Source organism: Ascaphus truei, chromosome 8, assembly GCF_040206685.1.
Source record: "Ascaphus truei isolate aAscTru1 chromosome 8, aAscTru1.hap1, whole genome shotgun sequence".
Taxonomy (NCBI): Eukaryota; Metazoa; Chordata; class Amphibia; order Anura; family Ascaphidae; genus Ascaphus; species Ascaphus truei.
This window is the reverse complement of record NC_134490.1, coordinates 89,915,564-89,939,281: the sequence shown is the minus strand read 5'-3', so window position 1 is coordinate 89,939,281 and position 23,718 is coordinate 89,915,564. Positions and strand designations below refer to the sequence as shown.

At 41.2% G+C, this 23,718-nt stretch overlaps 1 protein-coding gene across 2 annotated transcripts in view; it reads left to right on the top strand.

The window, feature by feature from the left end:
- Positions 1 to 23,718, top strand: part of PCDH15 (protocadherin related 15) — a 1,763,546-nt gene that overhangs the window by 1,213,033 nt on the left and 526,795 nt on the right. For both annotated transcript variants that reach the window (XM_075612935.1, XM_075612934.1), the window contains exon 20: positions 22,194 to 22,499. In XM_075612935.1, coding sequence (XP_075469050.1) covers positions 22,194 to 22,499 — 306 coding nt within the window. The remainder of the gene's footprint in view (positions 1 to 22,193; positions 22,500 to 23,718) is intronic.

The window sequence follows — 23,718 nt, the reverse complement described above, 5'->3', positions numbered from 1 at the left end:
AAACCCACCACACAGGGGGGAAGCACTTTTGTCAGTAGTTATAGCTGTTATATCACACAATTAAGTGTATAATATCTGACTGGACATCATTTTTATTACACAATTGGAGTTTTTATTCCTTTTATTTTTATGTGAGTCTTGCGTCGTCCACATTATAATTTAATAAAGATTTATCATTTTCTAGCCAAATATGGCTTTTAGTAGCATCTGTCCTTCCACAGTGATGGGAGCAGTTGCTAATCGTGATTGGTGCCATATGGCAACCTACAATTTGTGTATTTGGGTATTTACACCGCACCAATAAGGTATACTGAGTGCAATAAGTAGGGTACTTGGGGAGTTGTCAGCTTTTGACCCCTCCTTTTTCACAGACTGCAGAGGATGCCATAAAAAAAGTATGAAGCATGCGTAAGCGATACTGCACAGGTCATGCCAGTAAGGAGGGTGTGCCCAGCAGTGCCTCATGATGTGGTCAGGTGAACTTGCTTATTGGAAGTAGGTTCAAGTGGCATTTGTAATGCTGGCATGATTACCCTTGGCATTGAATCTGCCTAGGCAGAAAACTTGTTTTTTATTTTTGTGAGCTCTTCATCCACTCAACCTGCACATGGTGCTTCTAAGGCAGCGTTAGAGGCCCTACATCAGAAGTAGAACTCTGAAATAATCAAGGGCAGGTGACAAACTTGCTATAGAGGGAAATAAATTATGGGAAGATTGCTTAAAAGCAATGGATCCATCTGAACAGATAGTAGACTTTTCCATGATCCCAAAATTGCCGTTTCCCAAATATTAGAATCCTTAGCAGTACTTAAGGCAAGCAAAGGTTCTTACAAAAGATCCAGATTCAAAACAATTAATTGGAGGAAAATATATTAACCATCTGCTGCATCAGAGACTTCATATTGCTTGTTTTCTGAGGGATAGTATATGTTATCTTTAGAACCTGAGGCACATGAAAGAGAGTTCTGTCTTTTATGTAAAATCAGTGGAACCTTTAATAAAGTCACTAAGAGATGCACAAGAAATGTAATACCACGAGGGCTCTAAAAAGAATGTCAATACATTTCCTGTCTTAATGGTGGTCACAAATATGATAGAGGCTGAACGGGTGCAACCTGATAAGAAGATAAATAAAATGAGAACATTTATGAGAATGTATCTTTTTTTCAGATGAAGATGGAAAGATATGGGAAACTCCTCAGAAAATAGATGTGGGTATTACATAGATTGCAAGAAAAACAACATTATCTATTGAGTGTCATTTCTTTTAAGATCAGATTTCAAGAAGGCTGGAAAATGTACTTAATCATTACAGGCAGCAGGTGCTTCCTGCACACTAGCTGTTGCTATAGTATTTATGTTATGGGTAATATGTCTGGATTGTGCCTTTGGAAGAGGCACTGGAGAAAGAAATCAAAAAAGCATCCATAACAAATAACCTATGTACTGTACCATACTGTTCTTTTTCTTTGAAAACGAGATACATTTTTTGGAAAGAGATTTGATTGGTTACTGGAAGAAAGAGCTTTTTCAGAATGAGGAGAGTTTTCAGCTCAACCTTGCAGACTGATAAAGACAGTTTTTGTGAAAGAACACCCACATGAAATGAGTATGTGCTCAATCAATCAACAGATTGGTTATTCAGACAATAGAGTTTGGCAACAGGTTTAAATCCAGGCAGAGACCCAGAAAAAAAACAATTAATCGTTTCCAGAGAACCAAAACAAATCTAAGAAAAAAGGGCTTTAAAGGAAAATATCTAAGATTTTTTTTAGAAACAGGTAATAGTCAAAGCTCTTTTTTAACAAAGAGGTGTTTATTCTCTTATTGCATGTTCGTAGTGGAAAAGGCATCCAGAGGTTTCTGAGTTCTTCTCTAGCTTAGAAATATAAACTAGTACATTAATATGTTGAATTCTAACCTGAAACGCTACTGTTGGCTAGCAACTGAGTCCCACTGTAGTAAACCATGCTCTTTGTCCTCATATCTTTGGATTGCTAATGGTGGATGCCCTAAACAACAGACACCTACGTTCAGTATAATGAGATATTCCTTATTCATTTGTAACCAAACGAAGTCCAAAAAAAACTACTGTCGACACCTGCTCAACTTACTCCTACTTGCATTAATACAGGATTCCCTTTCAGATGTGACACTAAGATACTTGAAACCTGGAGAGATAAAAACGTAATAGATGTGGGCGACTTATTAAGTAGAGGAAAGATGCTATAATTTGAAGAAAGATGTTCCAAATATAAATTACCTAGATCAAAGCTATTTTTACTACCTTCCGACAAGACATTATATCTAAAAGATATCACCCAATTTGGGATTCCCAGATGCAACAAATTTTGAAAGGATGTGTTAACATGGGAAATATCAGAAAGGATTGATCATCAAAGTCTATTCAGAATTAATAATGTACGGGGAGTTGTCCCCATTTCTATATGAGAAGATGGGCAGAAGAACTACATTTGAACATAACAAATGAAGATTGGGAAGACATTTAGAATAATGTTTCAAAACATCGACAAAGGAGAAAATCTCTAAAATTATATTTTGTTTGGTACTTAACTCCGCAAAGATTGCACCAGATTTTCCCAGAAACTTCAGAACTATGCTGGAGGAAATGTGGAAAAATATGAAATATGACCCATGTTTGGTAATTGTGCTCAATGATTCAAAAACGTCTATAGAATACAGTGAATATCACAATAACTTTGAACCCACTAATATACCGATTAGTTAAGCCATTAGAAAATATAGTCCACCACATTGGAAGACTAATATCACACATACCACACACTATCCCTGAAACACCACACCATATATTTTTGGCAAAGGATTGTGACCAAATGTATACAACAAAATGTAACATACAACCAAAATCATATTATCTCTAACTGTCCATGAAATGTCTGTAAATTGAATGTATAAACACTCTTCATTTAAAATAACCATGTATTATAACCATAACTCTGTGGCCAGGACATATTTGAAAATGAAAGGTAACTCTCATAGCATTTCCTGGTATTTTTTTTTTATAAATAAATAAATAAGATGAAAATCTCCAGTGCTACATCCAATATAACAAACAATATAGTTAAATACGTATCTGTTTTCCTTCACATAAGCAAGGGTCATTTAGTTCAATTGTAACAGAAGCTAGATGTGCAATCTCAGTAGGATGGAAGAGTCATTTAGCCCCATCTCAACGAATTGTGATACCAAGAATTGAGGAGATTATGATTCTCATTTTTTTCCTAAAACATAAAGAATACAAGATACATGGGATCCTTGGAAATACACCCGTGGGAACTACCCAAGGGCCCCCAGACACCCACGGGGACCACCTGAGGGCCCCCAGACACCTGTATAAACCACTCGAAGCCCCCCAGACTATCACCCGTGGAGACGACCCAGACACCCCCAGACACCACCGTGGACACCGTGGGGCCCACAGACACCTGTGGGGACCACCTGGCGGCCCATGGAGCCTAGTGGGACCACCTGAGGGCCCCCAGACACCCATGGGAATCACCCCAGGGTGCAGTGTGGGCCTGCAGACACCAGTGGGGACCACACGGGGACCCCCACCAGCCTGTGGTATTAATTTTGTGTCTATAAAAATTAATATTGGTTTTATGTGGGGGCACAGGGGTGGGTTGTGTATTGGTGCTTACTACATATTTAATTTACATTTATGATGTGTAGATGAGCAAGGGGTCTCCGGAGCAGAACCCCCTGCTTCCCGAGGTACAGGCCCCGTTATGGGGTGCCGGTATCTCCTATACATGTCAAATACTTTTGCAAATGGAGAAGGCATCAAAACTAGCTCATGTTTGCATAATGGGGAATTTTAATTATCCAGACATTGATTGGGGCAATGAGATTAGCATTACAACAAAAGGAAACAGGTTTTTGGGGATGCTTAAAGATAATTACATGACCATAATTGTTTAATTCTTGTTTTTTTTGGTGTTTGATTAGTTTTTTTTTTGGTGTTTGCTTAGTTTAATTATTGTTTTTTTTGGTGTTTGCTTAGTTTAAATCTGGTTTATTTTTGTTGATTGCTTTGTTTAATTCTTGTTTTTTTTGGTGATGGATTTTTTTATTGTGGTTTATTTTTGGTGATCGATTTTTTTTTTAGGTAGCCTATTGACTGCCATAGTTGTTTATCATGTCCATATTATATGGGCATGATATACCACTGTGCCCATACATGGGTAGAGGATGGGGGTAGTTGCCGTGGGGAAGGTGGTTAGGCTGTCTGTGTGGGTATCGGTGGGTAGAGAGAGTTAAAAAAAATTTTGTTTACATTTCTAACAATAGTTTAGCTAAAACATGCTAAGCATTGCAATCTAAAAACTATACTATTCAAATAAAAACAAACTAACCCTAACTCTATCCTAGCCAATTATATCCTATCAAGTCAATAATATAATTGAGAATAGCAAGAAAACTGTAGAAAGACTACCCTAAAGCTAAAATGTCAAAATAAAAGCTCTTTATTCACATGCTTCTGTAACGTCTTCACTTAACTCAGTGGAACGTAAGTACGAAACATGAGGCATTTACGGTAGCTAAAATCAAGAAAAATGTTTCGAACCGGAACTGGAAGTTTTGAACCGATACTTTGTGGACCGATTATGTCTCCTGCATTCCAAATTTGAAGTTAACTGAACAATTCCATGAGGAGCTAGGGTAAAAAACAAACAAACATTTGTTCGGGAGCTACACGATTCTACAGTATGGGCCAAACATACCAAAACCCCACCTAAACTCTTCATTTTGATGCTATTAGATAGCATGCCAGGTTTGGTGGCTCTAGGATTAAGCGTGAATTTGTATAGCCGGTCAAACAGACAAACAAACCTTCTGAATTACAGTATGTATAGATGGGGAAATGGAGTTGAAGATTCATGATGGAAGTTTATTCAGATCTAAAGTTGACAGAAGCAAATTTGGAAGAAATTTTAACAGGGTTCTATTTCAGAATTAAGCCTAGATCTAATCTTTTGGGTCATACACTTCACTTTAAAAAAAAATGTCTTTCTGCAGAGGGACAAGCACCATATATATATAATATTGTGATTTAAAAATTAAACCAACATCGAACATTTATACTGTAAGTATTTTAAATCTTTCCTCTAAGCATGGTTACATTTCTTTACGGAAGCCAAGTAAAATATTGTTTTTGGTCAGCCACAGTTCGATGGATTGCATACAGATTTATGTTAGAAGTGGGTCGAGTTATTACAGTCAGCACTCAGATTTGTCAAAGGCACATAGATCAAAGGTTGAAGTCTTCAATTATATTTTGGATGAGTGCTAACTCCAGTACGTGCCTTCTGTAACTTCCTCCCTCCGCCTTTCTCAGAGCTCCGAACGGCAACTGCTAAGATAGCAAATGATCAGTCCTGCCTCTATAGTTTATAATGTGTTTCTAGTAGTTTCATTTCTTATATATAAACACTATCCTAAGCTGCAGCTCTATTTTACATAAACGCCGTTTTTCTAAATGAGTGCCAAAAACAGAACATGCACCCACTCCCATACCAAAATGCAGGTTCAGCTGAAATTGTTACTTTGTTGACATGCTGATTGCATATTTTGGTTAACATTAAAAATCAAACCTTCCAAGAGAAGCAATGAAGCAAGCACAAATCATAATGACATAGAAAACATTGATTACATGGATGTGCAAACCATAGGCAGATCATGATACAGATGCAACCTTTACTGTTTATTGCTGTGATGTACTACAAGAGGAAAGATATGTGTGAATTTACTTATAACAATTTTAATTAACTTTAAATTGATTTTTAAGAAGATAAATGGTTTCATTATTGAATCTCACACAGAGCACCTTGGCTGGAAATTAAACCTTAGTGGAGACTTCCTGACAGTTTGCTGATAATCACAGATTTATATTTCGTTTTCTTGCTGAATATTTGCAGCTTTATTTATGAATGTACACAAGTAAAACAAGCTTGCTTGCACAGTGTTCTTGACTTAATTCTTGCAATGATATACTATAAAGAGCTTAGTTAAACAAATTGTGGTAAAATAATGGAACTATGAGCAAAGACAAAGTGTTTTGGTGTGTTAGTGAGATTGTTTATGATTGTGACATGTTTGTTTCACCATGCTGCATAATACTGTGTACAATACCATATGTATTTATACATGCTATTATCTGCCCATTCATTTTTTATAATGCTCTATCAAACCTTTACACTTTTATATTTATCAGTTAAAAATCACCTGCTGTCTGGCACATTATTTCAATTTTTAGATGATATGAAACCCCTTTATTATGAGAATTTCTGTGAAGTATATATTGATGAATTCATCCCACACTATATATACGGTATTGATGGACAGATAAGTTCCCTTGCTTATGCATACTATCTGTACGGTAGTCGTCTAACGGATTTAAAAGAGAGACTAGTTATTTTTGTAACCCTTTGAGTGCCGTAGTGTTACACCACAGTTCCATAGCCGCTCCGGCAATGGCGATCACATAGCTGCTCCTCAGGGCTATCGCGTGATTTCTATGTCCCTGATAAGGCAAATGAAAGAGTAGTCCTCCTCTTCCATTCCTTTTCTGGCCAGATCATGTCCAGTGCTCCTGACCTCAATTTCCCTTATAAAACGAGCAGAAAGTCAATGACGTATTAAGTGTGCCAGACCTCATGATTTGGTGGCTATGCTATGTGTACCTAAAAGGATAAATACTGCCTCAAAATGTCAAAAACTGTTCTTCAAATAAAAGTTATTTTTGTAAGGAAGGGGAACAGAAATATGAAAAGGGTATTTAGGGGGTGGGTAAAGTTTCGGAGAAAAGACATCAATCAACAGTACAAAGTCATTTGCTACAAATACAGTAAAGTTACAAGTTTCAGTTTAAATACATACAGATGCAGTGGCCGTTATCCGAACATTTCACGGAGCCGTTTTCGGGAACTCTGCTGTATTCTACGTGGCATTCACTCGTTATTCTTCCGTGAACGCTGCCGTGAATGCCACCAATCACACCAGTCATACCTATCCCAATCCATCAATGTGCCAGTGCCGGCACTAGAAAAAACACTAGTAAACACATGTCTTAACGTAGGAAAGTTTGAAGAAATCATGCGGCACGACCTGGGTATGCCCAGGAATACAAACTGTGAAATGTTCGGATAACGGTAGCTGCATCTGTATTATGTGGTCCTGAATGCCATTTGGCACACCTAGGGGAACGCTTGTGCATGTCTCTACAAATGTAATAGTTTCATGAAGGGTTCCTCGCTTTAGTTCGTAATTTGTAGCGATAATACTTTCGCCCTGTATGGATGTTCATATGACCATGAAATCTATGACCGAATTAGGCTGTGGCAATGATACGCATGCACCATAGTTCCCAAGTTTTTGTAAACTTGTCCATTGAGTCATGGAGAAACCCAATGATATTTTCCATGTAGAAAAAAGGAAAACTGCGCACCAAATTGTATAATGTTCAGTCAATGTGATATGTATATTAAAGTGATTTCTAGATTAGGTGTTAAATAAAAACCTATCTTAAATAAAGTGCACCCTAAATTGAAGATAAGGATACAATATTAAAATAATATTGTGACAATAAGTGATAGTATGATTTAAAAAATACATACACAAAACTTCAATAGTGATGAGTCTGCTGCTTTTCAAAGTGGATGGCTCAGCACCACATGAATAGACATGATAAAGACACAGTGCACAACTCATAGTGTAAGACAGTAATTATATTGCTACAAACAACTGAGGTAACATATGCACGTATGTATGTATGTCTTTATTTATATAGCGCCATTAATGTACATAGCGCTTCACAGTAGTAATACACATGACCATTATATAAATAACAAATAACTACAAATAACAGATCAAGGGAATTAGTGCTTCAGACATAAAAGTAACATTGTGGAAAAGTCCCTGCTCCAAAGAGCTTATAATCTAATTGGTAAGGATAGCGTACAGAGACAGTAGGAGGGAATTCTGGTAAATGCGTCTGCAGGGAGCCAAGCTTTATGTATTGTGTATAGTATTAGCCACGGTGCTACTCATATGCTTCTTTAAGCAAGTGTGTCTTAAGGTGGATAGAGATGGTGCTAGTCGAGTATTGAGGGGAAGGGTATTTCAGAGGTGTGGGACAGAAACGTGTGGGGTGTGAGAAAGGTTTAAGGCGGGCGAGGGCTTTAGATACAAAGTGGGTAGAAAGAAGACATCCATGAGCAGAACGCATGAGTCTGGATGGTGCATTGCGAGAAATTAGGGCTGAGATGTAAGGAGGGGCAGAAGAGTATAAAGCTTTAAAAGTGAGGAGGAGAATTGAGTGCGAGATGCGGGATTTGATTGGAAGCCAGGAGAGTGATTTCATGAGGGGAGACGCTGAGACAGATTTAGGAAAGAGGAGTAGAGTGATTCTGGCAGCAGCGTTTAGGATAGATTGTAGGGGGGACAGGTGAGAGGACAGGAAGGCTGGACAGCAGGAGGTTGCAGTAATCAAGACGGGAGAGAATGAGGGCCTGAGTCAGAGTTTTAGCAGTCGAGTAACAGAGGAAAGGGCGTATCTTTGTAATATTGCGGAGGAAAAAGTGAAAGGTTTTAGATACGATATGTACAAGATAATTAAGTTATAAAAGCAGGGCATGTTTAGGGTACATGTTACCACTCGTGTACTCACTCTGTGGATACAAATGGAGGTTGGGTGTAGTGCTCAGCAATCAGGTATGGTTCTATCTAAGAGAGATATACGTCATAAGTGTCCAGATATAAATGATGTTCCACAGAATAATCACTGAAGGTAACCGAGAGGGGTATGTGCCTAGTGGTGTCCACCTGACATCCACAAAGCTTGACAAATTAATAACCACCCAATCAGTATAAATACATGAAGCAATATCCAGTATACACAGGAACCTTTGTGGGGTACTGCGGATTTTTACCTGTATACTTTGGGGGACAGTCCAAATATCTGCAGCGTGCTGTCCGTCCAGATAGAAAATCCAGAAGATAGTAGGTGAAAACAGAGCACTGCCAATGAATTTCAGCTTCCAACTATGCAAAGGAGGAAAAAATATCCAAGGCAACTCCAAATTGGCAAAATAGCAGATCAAGATTTATTGCAGGCTATTTAACAATACATGGACTACATGAACGCACCTACGCGTTTCATGCAACAGCACTTGGACAGGCCTTGCCACCAGAACAACATAAGGAGGATAGTGGATAATTAAACGATTCAAAACCCACCGAGGTTTTCCCCTTTCACTCTCACCATCAAGGGTAAAATCACTCATAATCAACATGGGACTAACAACATATACTCACAGGACTAGACAAACACGACTAACCGGACCAACTAAGTCGAGTATTCCTTGTGCCCATGCTCTAATGCTCTCCCAAATCGGAAGTACCCTAGGGCAGGACCACAGCATGTGAACTAAGTCTGCTATTTCCCCGCACTGTTTTGGGCAGAGCGGGGAATATCCGCTGACAAATTTGGACAAACGTAGTGGGGTGTGATACCAGCGCATCATGACCTTATATGCGTTCTCTTTTAACGTTGAGCAGATGGAGCTTTTGGCCGCAGCCTGTAGTATCCACTCCCAGTCCTCGTCCTCAAAAGTCTCCCCTAAATCCGTCTCCCATTTAGTCATGTAGTTCAGTTTGTCAGCGTCAGGTCCACTGGGGCAGATCACTTCCCAGTACAATCTAGAGGTAAATCCCCTTGTGTCCGTGGCTCTAGAACACAGCTGCTCAAAATTAGTCCTAGCCGGTCTAATTGGAAATTTATTGTAGAATACTCTAATCTGGAGGTAGCAGAATAATTCGGTATTTGGAAGGCCCTTTTCTGATTTGATGTGTTCAAATGTTTTAATATATGTAGGCCCCTCCAGATCTATTAGCCGCTTATATCCCGACTGTATCCAAATTTTAAAGTGCCGGTCTCCGGCCATCCCCAGGGCGAAATCCGGATTATCGAATAGCAGGGTCATTAAGGAGTGTTTTGTCGTTAAATTATGTTTAAATTTGGAACCCCTCCACACCGCCAGAGAGTTCACCATGGTCCGTAGCAGCAACCCCACCGTGTTATCACATCGTTTTGGTAGCCAAATTAAGTTATGCAACTCAATTGGTGCACAGCAGGTTTTCTCCAGCGCCACCCATTTCCGAAGGGAGGGATCCAGGTGCCACTGGACAATCTGACCTAATCGTGCTGCTTTATAATATGCCATCAAGCAAGGTACCGCTAGTCCACCTCTAATCGTAGGTCTGATTAGTATGCTCTTTGCAATTCGTGGGCTCTTATTATGCCAAATGAATTTCATGATCCATGACTGTAAGGCGAGGATGTCTGCCCGCACCAGAGGTATCAGCAGGGCCTGGAACAGGTAAAGCACCCTTGGCAAGAGATTCATCTTAATGCTATGAGTTCTTCCGAACCAAGAAATTCCAAACCCCGCCCACACCCTCAGGTCCTCCCTTAGAGTTCGGAATAGTTTGGGATAATTGGCTTTGTATAAGGAGCCGTAGGTCTTAGTAATTTGGATACCTAAATATTTGATTGAGGAGGCTTGCCATTTAAAATTAAAATTTAGTTCAATTAATTTTTCCACTGGACGTGGGAGACTAATATTGAGGGCTTCAGACTTCGTCTGGTTAATTTTGAACCCAGAAATTTGGTTAAACGCTCCCAAAATCTCAAAGACATTGGGCAGGGAAGTAAGCGGTCTTGACAGAGTCAGGATGACGTCGTCAGCGTATAATGCCACCTTATGGGACTGGTCCCCTACCTCTATCCCTGCTATATCTGGGCTTAGGCGAATATGAGCCGCTAGGGGTTCTATACATAATGCAAACAGCAGCGGGGACAGGGGGCATCCCTGTCGCGTTCCGCTACAAATGTTAAATTGCTCCGAAGGGAAGCCCTGATGGCGCACCCTAGCTGTGGGGCCTTTATACAGGGCTAAGATGGCTTCTAAGAGGCGTCCCTCGAACCCAAATGCTCCTAGTACTGCCCTCAGATAGGTCCAATCGATCCTATCGAAGGCCTTCTCAGCATCCAGACTCAACAGCATAGACGGAATGTTCTTTTTATTGGCCAGATTGATCAAATCTATGATCCGTCTCATGTTGTCTGCCGCTCTGCTTCCTCCGATAAATCCCACCTGATCCGGGTGGATTAGCCTGGGCAGGACAGTAGTCCTGTTAGCTAGTAGTTTAGAAAATATTTTCACATCGGAATTGATCAGGGATATGGGCCGGTAGCTCTTACAGTCTACCGGGTCCTTGCCTGGCTTGTGGATCAGGGAGATTGAGGCCTGGAGCATCTGGGATGGAAAGGAGCCTCCCGCTAGAATTTCATTAAATAATTTTAGAAGCTGTGGCGCTAGTATTTTAAGGAATTTTTTGTAATATAAATTTGAAAAAGCATCTGGTCCCGGAGCTTTGTCTGGTTTAAGGGCTTCTACAGTACCGACACACTTTATTCGAGTGTGGCCGGTACCGCAAGCCGGGAGATTTCCCGGCTTGCTAGTGGCCGCCCCTCGGCGTGCCGCGCGTCATAGACGCGCGGTCACGCGTCTTCGGGAGCGTGCGCCCCCTGCACGCGCGTCCAGGGGCTCCCCGAGGGAGCCCTGGTGTCCCGCGATCGTGGGACAGCGGCAGGGGGTTCCGGGGGACCCGGCGGACCCGGCAGCGGTAGGGAGAGCGCCCCGATCGGAGGGCGCTCTTCCGCTGCTTCGGCGCGCGCCCGTCACTCTCGGGCGCGCGCCAGGCTACTGCTGCGGCCAAGAACGGGCAAATGCTCGAATAAACTTGGCCGCAGCAGTATAACCTCTGATAATTCTTCGAACGTAAAGTCGCCCTGCAATGCTTCCTTTTCTACTCTGCCCAATTTGGGAAGACGTGCCTCTCTTAGGAAATTCTGGGTTTTCTCTCCTATTTTTTGTGTGTGGCTGACCTTATCTCCGTCGTAGAGAACTTCATAGAATTTTTTGAATTCCTCAACAATTCGTCTAGGATCGGAGGTAAGGTCCCCCCCCTTAGTGCGGATTGAGGAGATACTATAATTAGGGAGTTTGTTACGCAATTTATTGGCAAGTAAAGTATCTGGCTTGTTGGCTTTGTCGTAAAACTTACGCTTGGACCAGGCCAACTCCCTCTCGGCTCTGGAGTTTAACAACAAATTGAGTTTAGTTTTGATAGCAGAGAGTTCCTTCAGGGTAGCTCTCTGTTTGTTGGAACTATGAAGTGCGGAAAGGTGTGCCAGTCTCTCACGCAGATCTTTTATCTGAGACTCCTTAGCTCTTCTTGTTTGTGCTGCTAGATTCATTAGGAGTCCCCTCGTGGTCGCCTTATGGGCCTCCCAGAGTGTGGAATGGGAAGACACGCTCCCTGTATTAATTTCAAAATATTCCTTGATTTTATCTCCTATCGCCCGCTCTGAGATTGGGTTTTTTAACAGCAGCTCATTTAATTTCCAGTTCGCCCCCGGTCTGTCCAGCAACCGCAGAGCACACCGCAGCTCAATTGGTGCGTGGTCCGACCATGAAATATCATGGATCCCAGAATGGGAGACCATGGGAACCGCCTGGTTAGAGACCAGGAAGTAATCTATCCTACTGTATCTGTCGTGGGGATGTGAGTAGAAAGTGTATGCTCTCTCCGTGGGGTGCTGTTCCCTCCATATATCAATCAATTGGCAGTCTCGTACCCCTTGAAGTATGTTTAGTACGTCATGTTTCTGTGGTAGATTAGTCCCCGTGCATCTGTCCAAGTCTGGGTCTAGGGTGCGGTTCATGTCCCCTGCCAAGAATATACAGCCTATTGCCACCTTGTGTAGTTTGTCAAAGAATGTCGTATAGAATTGCGGGGTCTGTTCACAGGGGGCATATATTGAGCTTAGAGTGACCTCTTGATTATTAATTGTGCCTGTGACTATGACATATCGTCCGTCCGTGTCAGCATATGACTTAATAACATGGAAGGGCAATCTGCGGTGGACTAGTATAGCCACTCCCCTTTTCTTAATTGTCGCAGAGGACATAAAGACTGTCCTAAAGTGCTTGTCCAGGTATTTAGGGTGATTAGATTTGGAAAAGTGTGTTTCCTGGACAAACACTATATCTGCTTTTTTGCGGGTATAGTCCCGAAAAGCAATTCTACGTTTTATTGGGTTATTAAATCCCTTAACATTGTGTGAAATAAGGATCAGTTCTTTACTCATCTGGGACTTGGGTTGAACCTGCGACAGGGGGCGACGGTGATCTATTCTCCGCCGATAACCTTGACCGAAGTAAAGCAGTCTCCGAACCGCTGTGCTCTTCACTTTCTGTGGTTGGTGAGTCCTGAGGGCTGGGGGGAAACAACAGAAAAACATGGGGGGAGACACATATATAACAACATACAATTAATGTCCTCAGAGCTGTGGCCCCGCCACCTAGGCTCCAAGTCCAATGCCTTTGGGGACTGGGCATCTGCCGCGGGTCGCCCTCCGATGTTACCTCACCCCTTGATCCCCCTCCCTCCCAAAGGACTTTGCTGGGACTACCCTGTCCCAGCCCCTGGCACATGTGGACCACAGAGCAGGCTGAGATCCCTCAGCTCCCGCCCCGCTCCTACTCTAAAAACTGAAACATAACCTTTATGCCTTGTAACTCCTAGGTTTTAACGCTAACCCAGGTATAAAGTGCTACCTCTTGCGTCCCTCTCCCTTAACTACATAACTGGCTGGGTGGCCTCTTTATCACACCCCTCTCCTAGGGTTCTCTCTTTGGTGTACCAAGATTCCTACCAGGTGTCGCTTCCGTCTCCTCTCCTCTCCCTGTCTAAGCCTCCCATGACTCTATCCCATGGCCTGCGTCCCTCTCTCTTTTAATCATCCTTAAAACCTACACACCCCTACACACCCCTCTTCTACTTATTGTTACTCTCTCGTCACTTTCTGTACCTTCTTCATCCTTGAAATATCACTTACTTTTGCCTTCCTCTCTCACCTCCCCCTTCACCCTTTTCCTCTTAGCCACTGCTACTCACCTCGCTTATTGTTCCTGTCATCTTCATACTACTAACACTTCCCTTACGCCTTCTACTTACCTAGAGGAATTTTTGTTTTTAAGTACGGGGACTCCCTCAGTATATGCTCAGCATTCAGATTATGATTACCACTTTCTCAGCACAGTACGTGATCAATAGAGACATTGGGTCATCCGATTACAGTATGTCCCTTTGTCCAGACACGTCGGCTAACGTTACTCTGTAGATCATACTCTGCTGTCATCTATTAGTGTATATTGTTACTCCAGGAGTATTTACAGGGACGATAGAGGGGTTGTACGCTATTAGGAGCTGTGAAATCAGTGGGGATTACTGCTCCAGTGGAATCTGTGTGTTCCGATTAGGGCCGAGCACCGCTCAGTTGCCCAGATACGCTTTCACTCACTACTGGTAGCGTGCTCACTATGGGACATAGGGTGAATCTATATTAGGCTCACCCCTTGTCCAGACATGCGATTCACTGGGTACACAGACAGCATGTACGGAGCTATATAGCTACCTTCTACAGCGACAGCGGAATGCACACGTCATTATAGGACAGTGTTTAGTTCTCTGCAGTTCTCTGCGGACTATGTGCTCATTATGAGACACATAGCATACTGTCAGCAGCAGCTGTACCTACCCGTCAGCTTGGGAGGAGCTTAGTTTTGGCTCTCCCAGTAGTGGCTAAGAGGTGCATTCAAGCCTGATCTGAGCATATCTTAACCGCGTGATTACTCATTAACCCAAGGTTAGCTGTTGGCAATCGTACCCTGAGTCTAGACACGCGCTGTATCTAGATCCTTATACCGGCTGTCTTCTCATTGCCGCTTATATACACAACGGAACGTGTCTAATCCGTTTGGGTATCACCCAGCCCCTCTCTTACCCTACGTGCCTTTCCCCTGCTGCACTATATACATTCATACTTATGTTAAGTGAAGGGGCTATTATTACACATTACATAGCTCCATTATCTGCGGACCACTGCCACTGTATTATTGCCATTGCACTTGTGCCCGTTATTTACGGTCCAGAATCTCCCTTATTTCTCAATTCGCATAGCTTGAGGCATTGTGATTATCAGGCTCACGGTTTTAACCCCATTTATTTTATTTTTGGAGACAAGACTCTTTAGGGAAGATAGTTATTTTAATGTTATAACCATACCATTGTTTTCTCACAGTTCCTACTGAGGTTCTATACTCTATAGAGTTCTATACTCTATCAGTAGCTCTCCTCACTAGCCATGAGTGCTCTCACTACATAGGGGATTCTTTTTCTGTGTGTATCATTTAGTATTTTCCCCCTGATTGTAGCACCTAGTCATACCGCTGTAGCAAGGGTCCACCCTATCCTTCCCTCCCCCCTCCCCATCCTTTCCCTAGTATAGTAGTGTAAGAGCCCATTCAGTCTATTAGCCAGTATCTTCATGAATTGTAAGGATATTTGTCTGTAATTTGAACACAGTGTTGGGTGCTTGTCTGGTTTACGTATCAGAGGTATATTTATCTGGAGCATTACTGTTAAGATTTGTTTCCCTTCTAAAATTTTAATATAATATTTTAGCTAAATAATTGTATAAGATTTCTTTACATTTTTTATAATATAGATTAGTGAAACAATTGGAGCCTTCGGCTTTTAAGGCTCTTAGCAATTTGATCACCTATATTACCTCCTCTGTCATAATAGGTTTGTTTAGTTTTTCCAATTCTGTTTTGGAAATGGAGGGCAGATTGCTCGTCCTGAGAAATTGAGATGTCAAAATTGTGTGAGATTTTGGGTTTGTAGTCTTAAGGCCATCATACAGGGAGGAGTAGTAGTCATGTAATTCCTTCCTTTGTTTTGGTACAGTATATGTAGGAGATGTGTGTAGAGGGTATGTCAAATTACCAGATTTCTGGTGAACAGACTGAATATTGCCACCCTTCAGTTTCTTACTCGTTCTCTACCAACATTGTGTCTAGTTTGTTGTCTTTTTTGTTTTTACTTAATTTTTCCATCTCAGTGCCTTCTCTGCTTTGTCATATAGACAGTCTCGTTTCCCCTCTAAGGCTATTGATCTCTGTGAGCAGTTTATTATTGTAGTTTGTCTTGTTTTGGGGTTCAAGCTTCTCTATTTGGGACGTAAGACTCTTAAGATGTTCGAGTCTCTTTCTCTTTCTAAAGGAAGCTACTTTATTTAGTTATCCCCTTACTACCACTTTGTAAGTTGCCCATAAAATTGAAGAAGAGGTTGAGGACTTGTTTAGGGACAAATAATTTGCAAGATCTCTCTTGAGATTTGCCACTACCTCAGGAATATTCAGAAGGGAATAATTCCATGATGTTTGTTTTCCAGGAGCAGAAGTTAGAGCTATCTGAATCTCAATCGTGGCTTGGTCTGACTACGTTATATATTGTATACTTTTGTAGCATGTACTGAGGAGGCTATATGGCAGTCAGTTAATAGTAGATATATCCGCGAGTAAGATTTATGAGCTGCAGAGTAAAAGGTATAATCTCTAGTAGTGGGATTTAGCATCCTCCAAAAATCTATAAATCCTAATTGTCTCAATCTGCTCTGTAACTTTTGTGTATCTTTGGTTCTACTGTAGCTGCATTGGTCTTATTCAGTTTGGATCTATCCAAATTGGGGTCAAGTGTCGAATTAAAATCTCCACCTAATATTATTTTCCCTTTCTGTGTTTCAGTCAGGACATTGAAGAAGTGCCCAGAGAAAGCAAAGCTATTATCATTCGGAGTGTACACATTGTCTAGGGTAAACTCGGAGTGATCAATTCTACCTCTGATTAGGAGGTTGCGATCCTCCTTGTCACGCTTTACTAGATCAGCAATACAATTTACTTGCTTACTTATGAGGATAGCAACTCCTCTTTTTTTTCATAGGGTTTGAAGATAAAAGCACTTATGGGTAACACTTATCCCAGTATTTAAAGCTGCTTTTTTTGGAGAGAGTAAGTGTATGTCTGCTTTTTGTTTTTTTGGAATTAATTAATGCTGTGTTTTTGCGAGCTGTTTAAATCTTTGGTGTTATGTGATAAAACATTTAAACTCATTGTAAGATTATCTTAAAATCAATGTACTGTAATGAGCGTAAATTAAAAAATTAACCCTGGTTAACTTTGTCCTGGGGCAATAGTAAAGCCCTCCTCCTAAGAGTACACTTTTGTTCTAGCAAGTTGTGAAACATGACCATTGTGTGACTGTCTTCATTTACACTACAATTGGATTAGATGGTGTAGGGGACATAAGGAAATCAAAAGGAGTTAGCTTTATAGTTCAACTTAAACCAAACAGCCGAGTAAATAATAAAGTTATTAAGGGAGACATGAAGTGAGCCAGACCTGATATGCTCCACAAGAGCCATGTCAGGGTGGCAAAGAAATTAATCAGTCGGTAAAACTGCAACCGTGCAACTGTGCAAATAGTAAAGAAGCAATATAGTTTTTTTCTTATAAACTAATATTCCCTCCTCCATATACAGATATACATTTCCATCTTTAGATTTTACATATCTCCCATGATTTATTTTTTATTTTTAAAACTTTGCGTGTGGGATTAGTAGTCCAGAGTGCTGCAGTGAGGTCATTCTCTTCAGTTCTATTGCAAATACTCTTTTTGTCAGATAAATATCAGGATTTCTTAATCTGTCCCTGTATCTCCTTCCCCCTAGGGGCACAGTCTCTTTCTGAAGCCACATATCTGCTCATATAACCCAAATGCAAAAATGTGTGAGTGCGCTGGAGTAGGCAAGGGCAAGCGCCACCAGGCAACGCATAGGGGCTTCCGAAGGGGTGAGCACATGCTAGTAAATGTAGGGGAGAGCAAGCACAGGGAAGACCCATCACATAGGAACTTGTAATATCAGAGAATTCAAAAGTTTCCCTTAGTGTCTTGTACATGTAAGACGTTGCTTTTGATTCTGTTTTTCATTTTTTTTTGTTTTAAGCAATAAACCTTTTTTTACTCAGAAACACTTGTTACTCAAAGATGGACACACACTTCTGTACACACACACACCAGTCCCCCCCAACCCTTATCATTAACAGAACACTGCAGCCAGGGAGAGGAGGAGCCGCACCACCTCATGGCCAGAGTAGTCGGTGAGCCCCTTCTCCCCTCCCTCTCCTCTGCCGCTGGCCCAAAGTTTTTGATTCTGACTGGCCTTTAAGGCAATTGTCACCCTTCCCCCCGGTCAGCCCGCAATTTGTTACCGCCTCCATTTTAGTTTCCAGGGCCTCTGTTCCAGTTCCCATTACATTTACATTCATACTGTCTCGTGTCACAGCTCCTGCACCACTTTCTGGATTTCTTTTTGGAGGGTAATTTGGAACTCAGCAAAGAGTTTTCGCATGTCCCTGCTCGTTATAGGGGTCGAGTCCTCTGATTCAGGCTCTGATGAGGAAGATTGCTCTCAGTGACGTTAGTAAGATCCTGCAGAGGCTCACCACATGGCAGGCCTGCTGCTCTTTTATCTCTCTTTGTAAAGAATTGTGAAACCTGCACCAATTATTTTTTTATTTTTATTTTCGCTTCATCCTGGTCATTTCACTGGACACTATGTGTTGTCCGTTGAGTGTTTACAGCACTAGTGTAGTTTTTAAGCTTAAATTGCCGTCCGGCTTGACCAGAGCTCTCACTCTAAACAGCCATCTCACTCACTCACTCACTCACTCACGAAGCCAAGTCCCCAGTTTCCTAATGTTTAAGTGAGATTAAAATGTAATTTCCATGGTAGTTAAAATGAAAATGACGTTCCATATATAATACATAATTCTTTTAAATACAGATATAGCCACCATTTTTAGCCCAGTTAGTGCAGAATTATGCGATACATTATTGTATACAATAAAGAGATGACACTCATGTTGTCAGAGTTTTCAATAACAATCCCTGGAAAACTTGTGGCAATAATGTGGTATCATTAATGCATTGCAACTAATTAGCTACTGTATGCAATAACGTCTGTTACTTTTGTAGAAGAGGCAATGCTACACTGCTATGTTAATAATGTATTACTAAAGTATTTCTGCAAGGATTAATATTTCTAAAATTAATAAAATATTTTACTTTTCATGACTATACACTGTAAATGTTAGGTAATAATTTCAGTCAACTTCCAGTAATAATTAAATTGTTACATACACTGTATGCTCAACTGTAGAGAAGGTTTAGTAAAATATAAAAACTATATAGCTTAGATGCAATAATACATTTTAAAATATTAATTCAACTACTGCACCGACACACTTTATTCGAGCAAATACCCAGTATGTACCTGGCAGATACCTGGAATGCGCCGCTCCTCACCTCTGACAAGCCCCGTTGCGTTTGCCTTCCCAGCCTGGGTTCATGCCTGGCTGACGGGCGGCTGATCTGTTAAATGATAATGATTAGGATTTAATAGGCTGCAATGCTTCGCGTGTCTACCAGATGGCATAAATTCATGAATTGTAATGCAGTATATATATATATACTGTGCAGTATTGCAGCCAGCGGGAATAAAATGCTTCAATCCCTGCCTGGAAAATAACTCAATGCACTCGGGCAGAAAACAGTCACAAACCTCAATACACCTGGGTATACCCGAATTCGTGGGACTAGCCGAGCTCGAATAAAGTGTGTCGCCAGTGTATTCAAGTATAGCGCTGGTCCCCCGTAAGCCCGTTACCTCCCGGCGCGGGTACGCTAGGCAGGGGAGGCAGGTGCCGACCGGTTGACGGAGGCTATCGGCGGCTCCTGTAGCAGGGCGCTACCATGACAGTGATGCGCGTGCAGGCGCTGTGCTGTTGCGTATGCGCAGAACACATGGAGCCAGATAGCCAATAGGGCTACAGCTTTTCCCTGGCAGAGATATAGATACTTTGCGCACGCTTGGATCACACCAGTCAGAGCTGGGACATGGTTAGGGTAGGTTGCGTAGGTGCAGGGCATCTGTGACCACTGCACTAGGCTAGAGACCCCATAGGCCCGACTCACTGTGATAGCTTGTGGCTGCTGCAGGGACACCCATAGATAGGGACCCTTTCCTGTAGCTCAAGAGTGAGGGAATAGCCAGGATGTGGCTGTGATCTGGCCCTTGGTGATCTGGGACCGAATCATTATACCAATACATACAGAGACATTCTTCAACTGTACACGAGGGACACCATCCAACATAGAGGTGGAGGCTTCGCGGATGACAAAGTTGGATCTGTGGATCCTAGCTTGCAGTATCAGCGCATCCAGGTGTTGGAGCACCTGGCAGGTACCTCACTCGACAAGTGCACCACTGTACAAACGCTAGTGGGGCAGAGTTGTCTCACATACTTGGGTGGGAATTGCTTCTTGGGGACCCAAGGGTGATTGGGTGCCCAAGGGCCTCAGGACATTGAGTGATTATCTCACCCGTGTGAGTAGACTTGGCGAGGAGGGGGTTATTGTAGAGTACGTCCGTGGGTGGCCTGGTTGGTGTGACTGTGTATATCTGCTATTCTTTTGCATGTAGTAAAACTGTTACTCTAAGCCACGTGTGTTTTATTGCATGGGTTCCTGTAACGGGGTTATCCCACATAGTAGGATCCCGTACAGGTGAAGGGGCTACCGATAGACCACTCAGGCACATCCCAGGCTCCCAACTGTGGAGACTCAGGCCTCCAGTGAGCCACAGGTAACCCACCACATAGATAGCAGTAGCCGTATGTCCCAGAGTGTGTGGGGAAAGTGCGCTACACAAGTAAAATAAAGAAAAAATAGTTACGTTTGAAAATCACTCCGTTGGCTTTCAGATTGTATTATTGTGTCTTATTCTTTTTTGCCACATACAAATCTATTGTTTATACTGTACATGTACTAATCAGTTATAGACTATTTGTTTTCCAATTATTTTGTCATATTCATGCAATTGAAGAATGTGTCAGTGAAACAACAGAAAGAAGTCAGGGGAGCAGAATTGTAAACACATTACCACAGCCAACAAAACTTTAGTAAACCATTCAAAACCATGATAAAATATAATTACTGTACCTGCACAATGTGACAACGACATTATGGTAGTGTCATTTGGTATAAGACCAACATTAAAAAGTGCAATGAAACTGCAATATCATAGATTACAAAAGTTATTAGAAATATAAAGCTATGTCAGATACTTGTAAATTCCAACCACAGTGTCAAAATAAGTAATATATTGATATCTGCATGACATTTAATGGAATTAAATTTATATTGCATATTAAATCTCAGCACAACTTGTCAATTATGAGCTCAATTGAGCCATAAATGTCTGTTTTTTTCTGGACAGGTGATCTTGTTAAGCAGTTATGATTATATTACTGTTTATTGGCACTGTTCCCACTGTGTCCTGTGTGGCATTATAACTTACAGGAAACAATCTAAGAAAGTCAGCACACAGAAGATGTCATTTCAAACTCTAATTGCTGTGCATGTTATTATTATACTCTTGTCTATACAAACATACACAACAATTAGAGTTTGATGAAATGACATTGCTGAGATATTGCTACAATGCTGGTGGTTTATCTTATAAGAAAGAAAATTGGTAACCTTAACACCTTCTCTGAGATATGATGGCAATAAGTAAGTGCAAAGCAGTGGGGATTTAGAGCATTGTGCATGTCATTTATTGTGCTAAATTTAAATATAACCAAATGGGGTGGTTGTATAGATCAATAACATATTTTAATTCACAAAAACCACAGTCTTATATTCGTTTGGAGACATATTTACAATAATTATTTTTACATTGTAAGTCATTGCCTTCCTCTATTAGAGCAAAGAAGATAGGAGTATATATTCTGTAGAACCCCGCTTCCCTCCACCCCCCACTTTTTAGAGCGATGGTACCCTTAACTTCCTGATGCAGTGTTAAGCTATTTTTCACAATCCTTGATGGTGGGAGTATCAGAAATGTAGTTTGTGTATTTTGTGATCAATATGGAAAATTTAAAGGTTCCATGATAGTTACCAGCAGCATATCCTGAAGCACTGAAGGTATTAAGGATCAACACTTTCCAAAAGCTTTTCATTCCTATTAGCTATACAGTACTGTACCTGCAATGTGATGAGTTGTTTTATGAAATGGATGCCTATAGTAAACAAGATGCTTTTTCTGTGTTTTGTAGGCAACAGATCCTGATGCTGGAGTCAATGGTCAGGTCCGTTACAGCTTGGTAAACCTTAACAGGGTTTTCCGCATAACATCCAATGGCAGTATCTATACATCTGTAAAGCTGGACAGAGAAACAAGAGATTCTTATGAACTTATTGTTGAGGCAACAGATGGAGCAGTGGACCCCCGCCGTTCTACAATAACTCTGGCTATTAATGTCATTGACATTGACGACAATAGCCCCGTATTTACTAATGTCTCCTACACTGTAACTGTACCAGAAAATATGATGCCAGGCACAGTCTTTTTACGAGTAAAGGTGAGTTACTGCATATTACACAATATATCCTTTTAATTTCCAGTTTTAGACGTGAACTGTTGCATTGTTAGACTTGACAATGTGGTCTAAATCCTTTTGACTTCTAGTTGCTAGTTCTTGGCAAGATCTGTAACTTCGTTCACTACACAGTGCAGTGGATATGTTAGAAAATTCCCACTGTGAATGCAGCACATTCCTTGAAATTCCCAAGTGAATAGTGGTAAAGGTTTGATTATTTAAGTAACATTTAGCATTGTATTGTACTGTATGTTTACATTTGTTTCTTGAGAATGAAATGCATGTCACATTTTTTAAAGATGATCTGATACTAAGTACAATGTAATATTCAGTTATAGTATTTAGAGTAAGATCTATGTATTTGTGAAAATAAAATAATTAAGTTATAATCCCCAGAGAACAGGGCATTACTGGCCAATAATGCCCTGGCTGGAAGAGTTGAAGGCCCGAGGCGAAGCCGAGGTAACACAGCCAGGGCATTATTTATTTATTTATAAAATATTTTACCAGGAAGTAATACATTGAGAGTTACCTCACGTTTTCAAGTATGTCCTGGGCACAGAGTTAAGACAAATAATACAAGGGTACAAATACAGTTACATAATGAGCAGGGTATACATTATATACAAGACATTGCGTGCACAGTTAAAGATAATATATATTATGGGCGTATGAAACAGTTACAGACCAGATTAAAATGTGTTACAGCCTTAGATTTGAAATAACTTAAACTGGTGGTGGATGTGAGAGTCTCTGGTAGGTTGTTCCAGTTTTGGGGTGCACGGCAAGAGAAGGAGGAGCGGCCGGATACTTTGTGTAGCCTTGGGACCATGAACATTCTTTTGGAGTCAGATCTCAGATAAGTGCTGCATGTGGTAGGGGTGAGGAGCTTGTTCAGATAGCTGGGTAGCTTGCCCATAAAGAATTTGAAGGCAAGACAGGAAAGGTGAACTTTGCGCCTAGACTCGAGTGATGACCAATCTAGTTCTTTGAGCATTTCGCAGTGATGTGTGTTATAGTTGCATTGGAACAAAACGACAAATTGAGTTGTAGAGGGTGTCAAGTTTGCTAAGGTGGGTTTGAGGTGCCGAGCCATATACTATGTCTCCATTGTCAATAATTGGCATTAGCATCTGCTGTGCGATACGTTTTCTGACCAGGAGATTTAGGGAGGATTTGTCCCTGTAAAGTACCCCTAGTT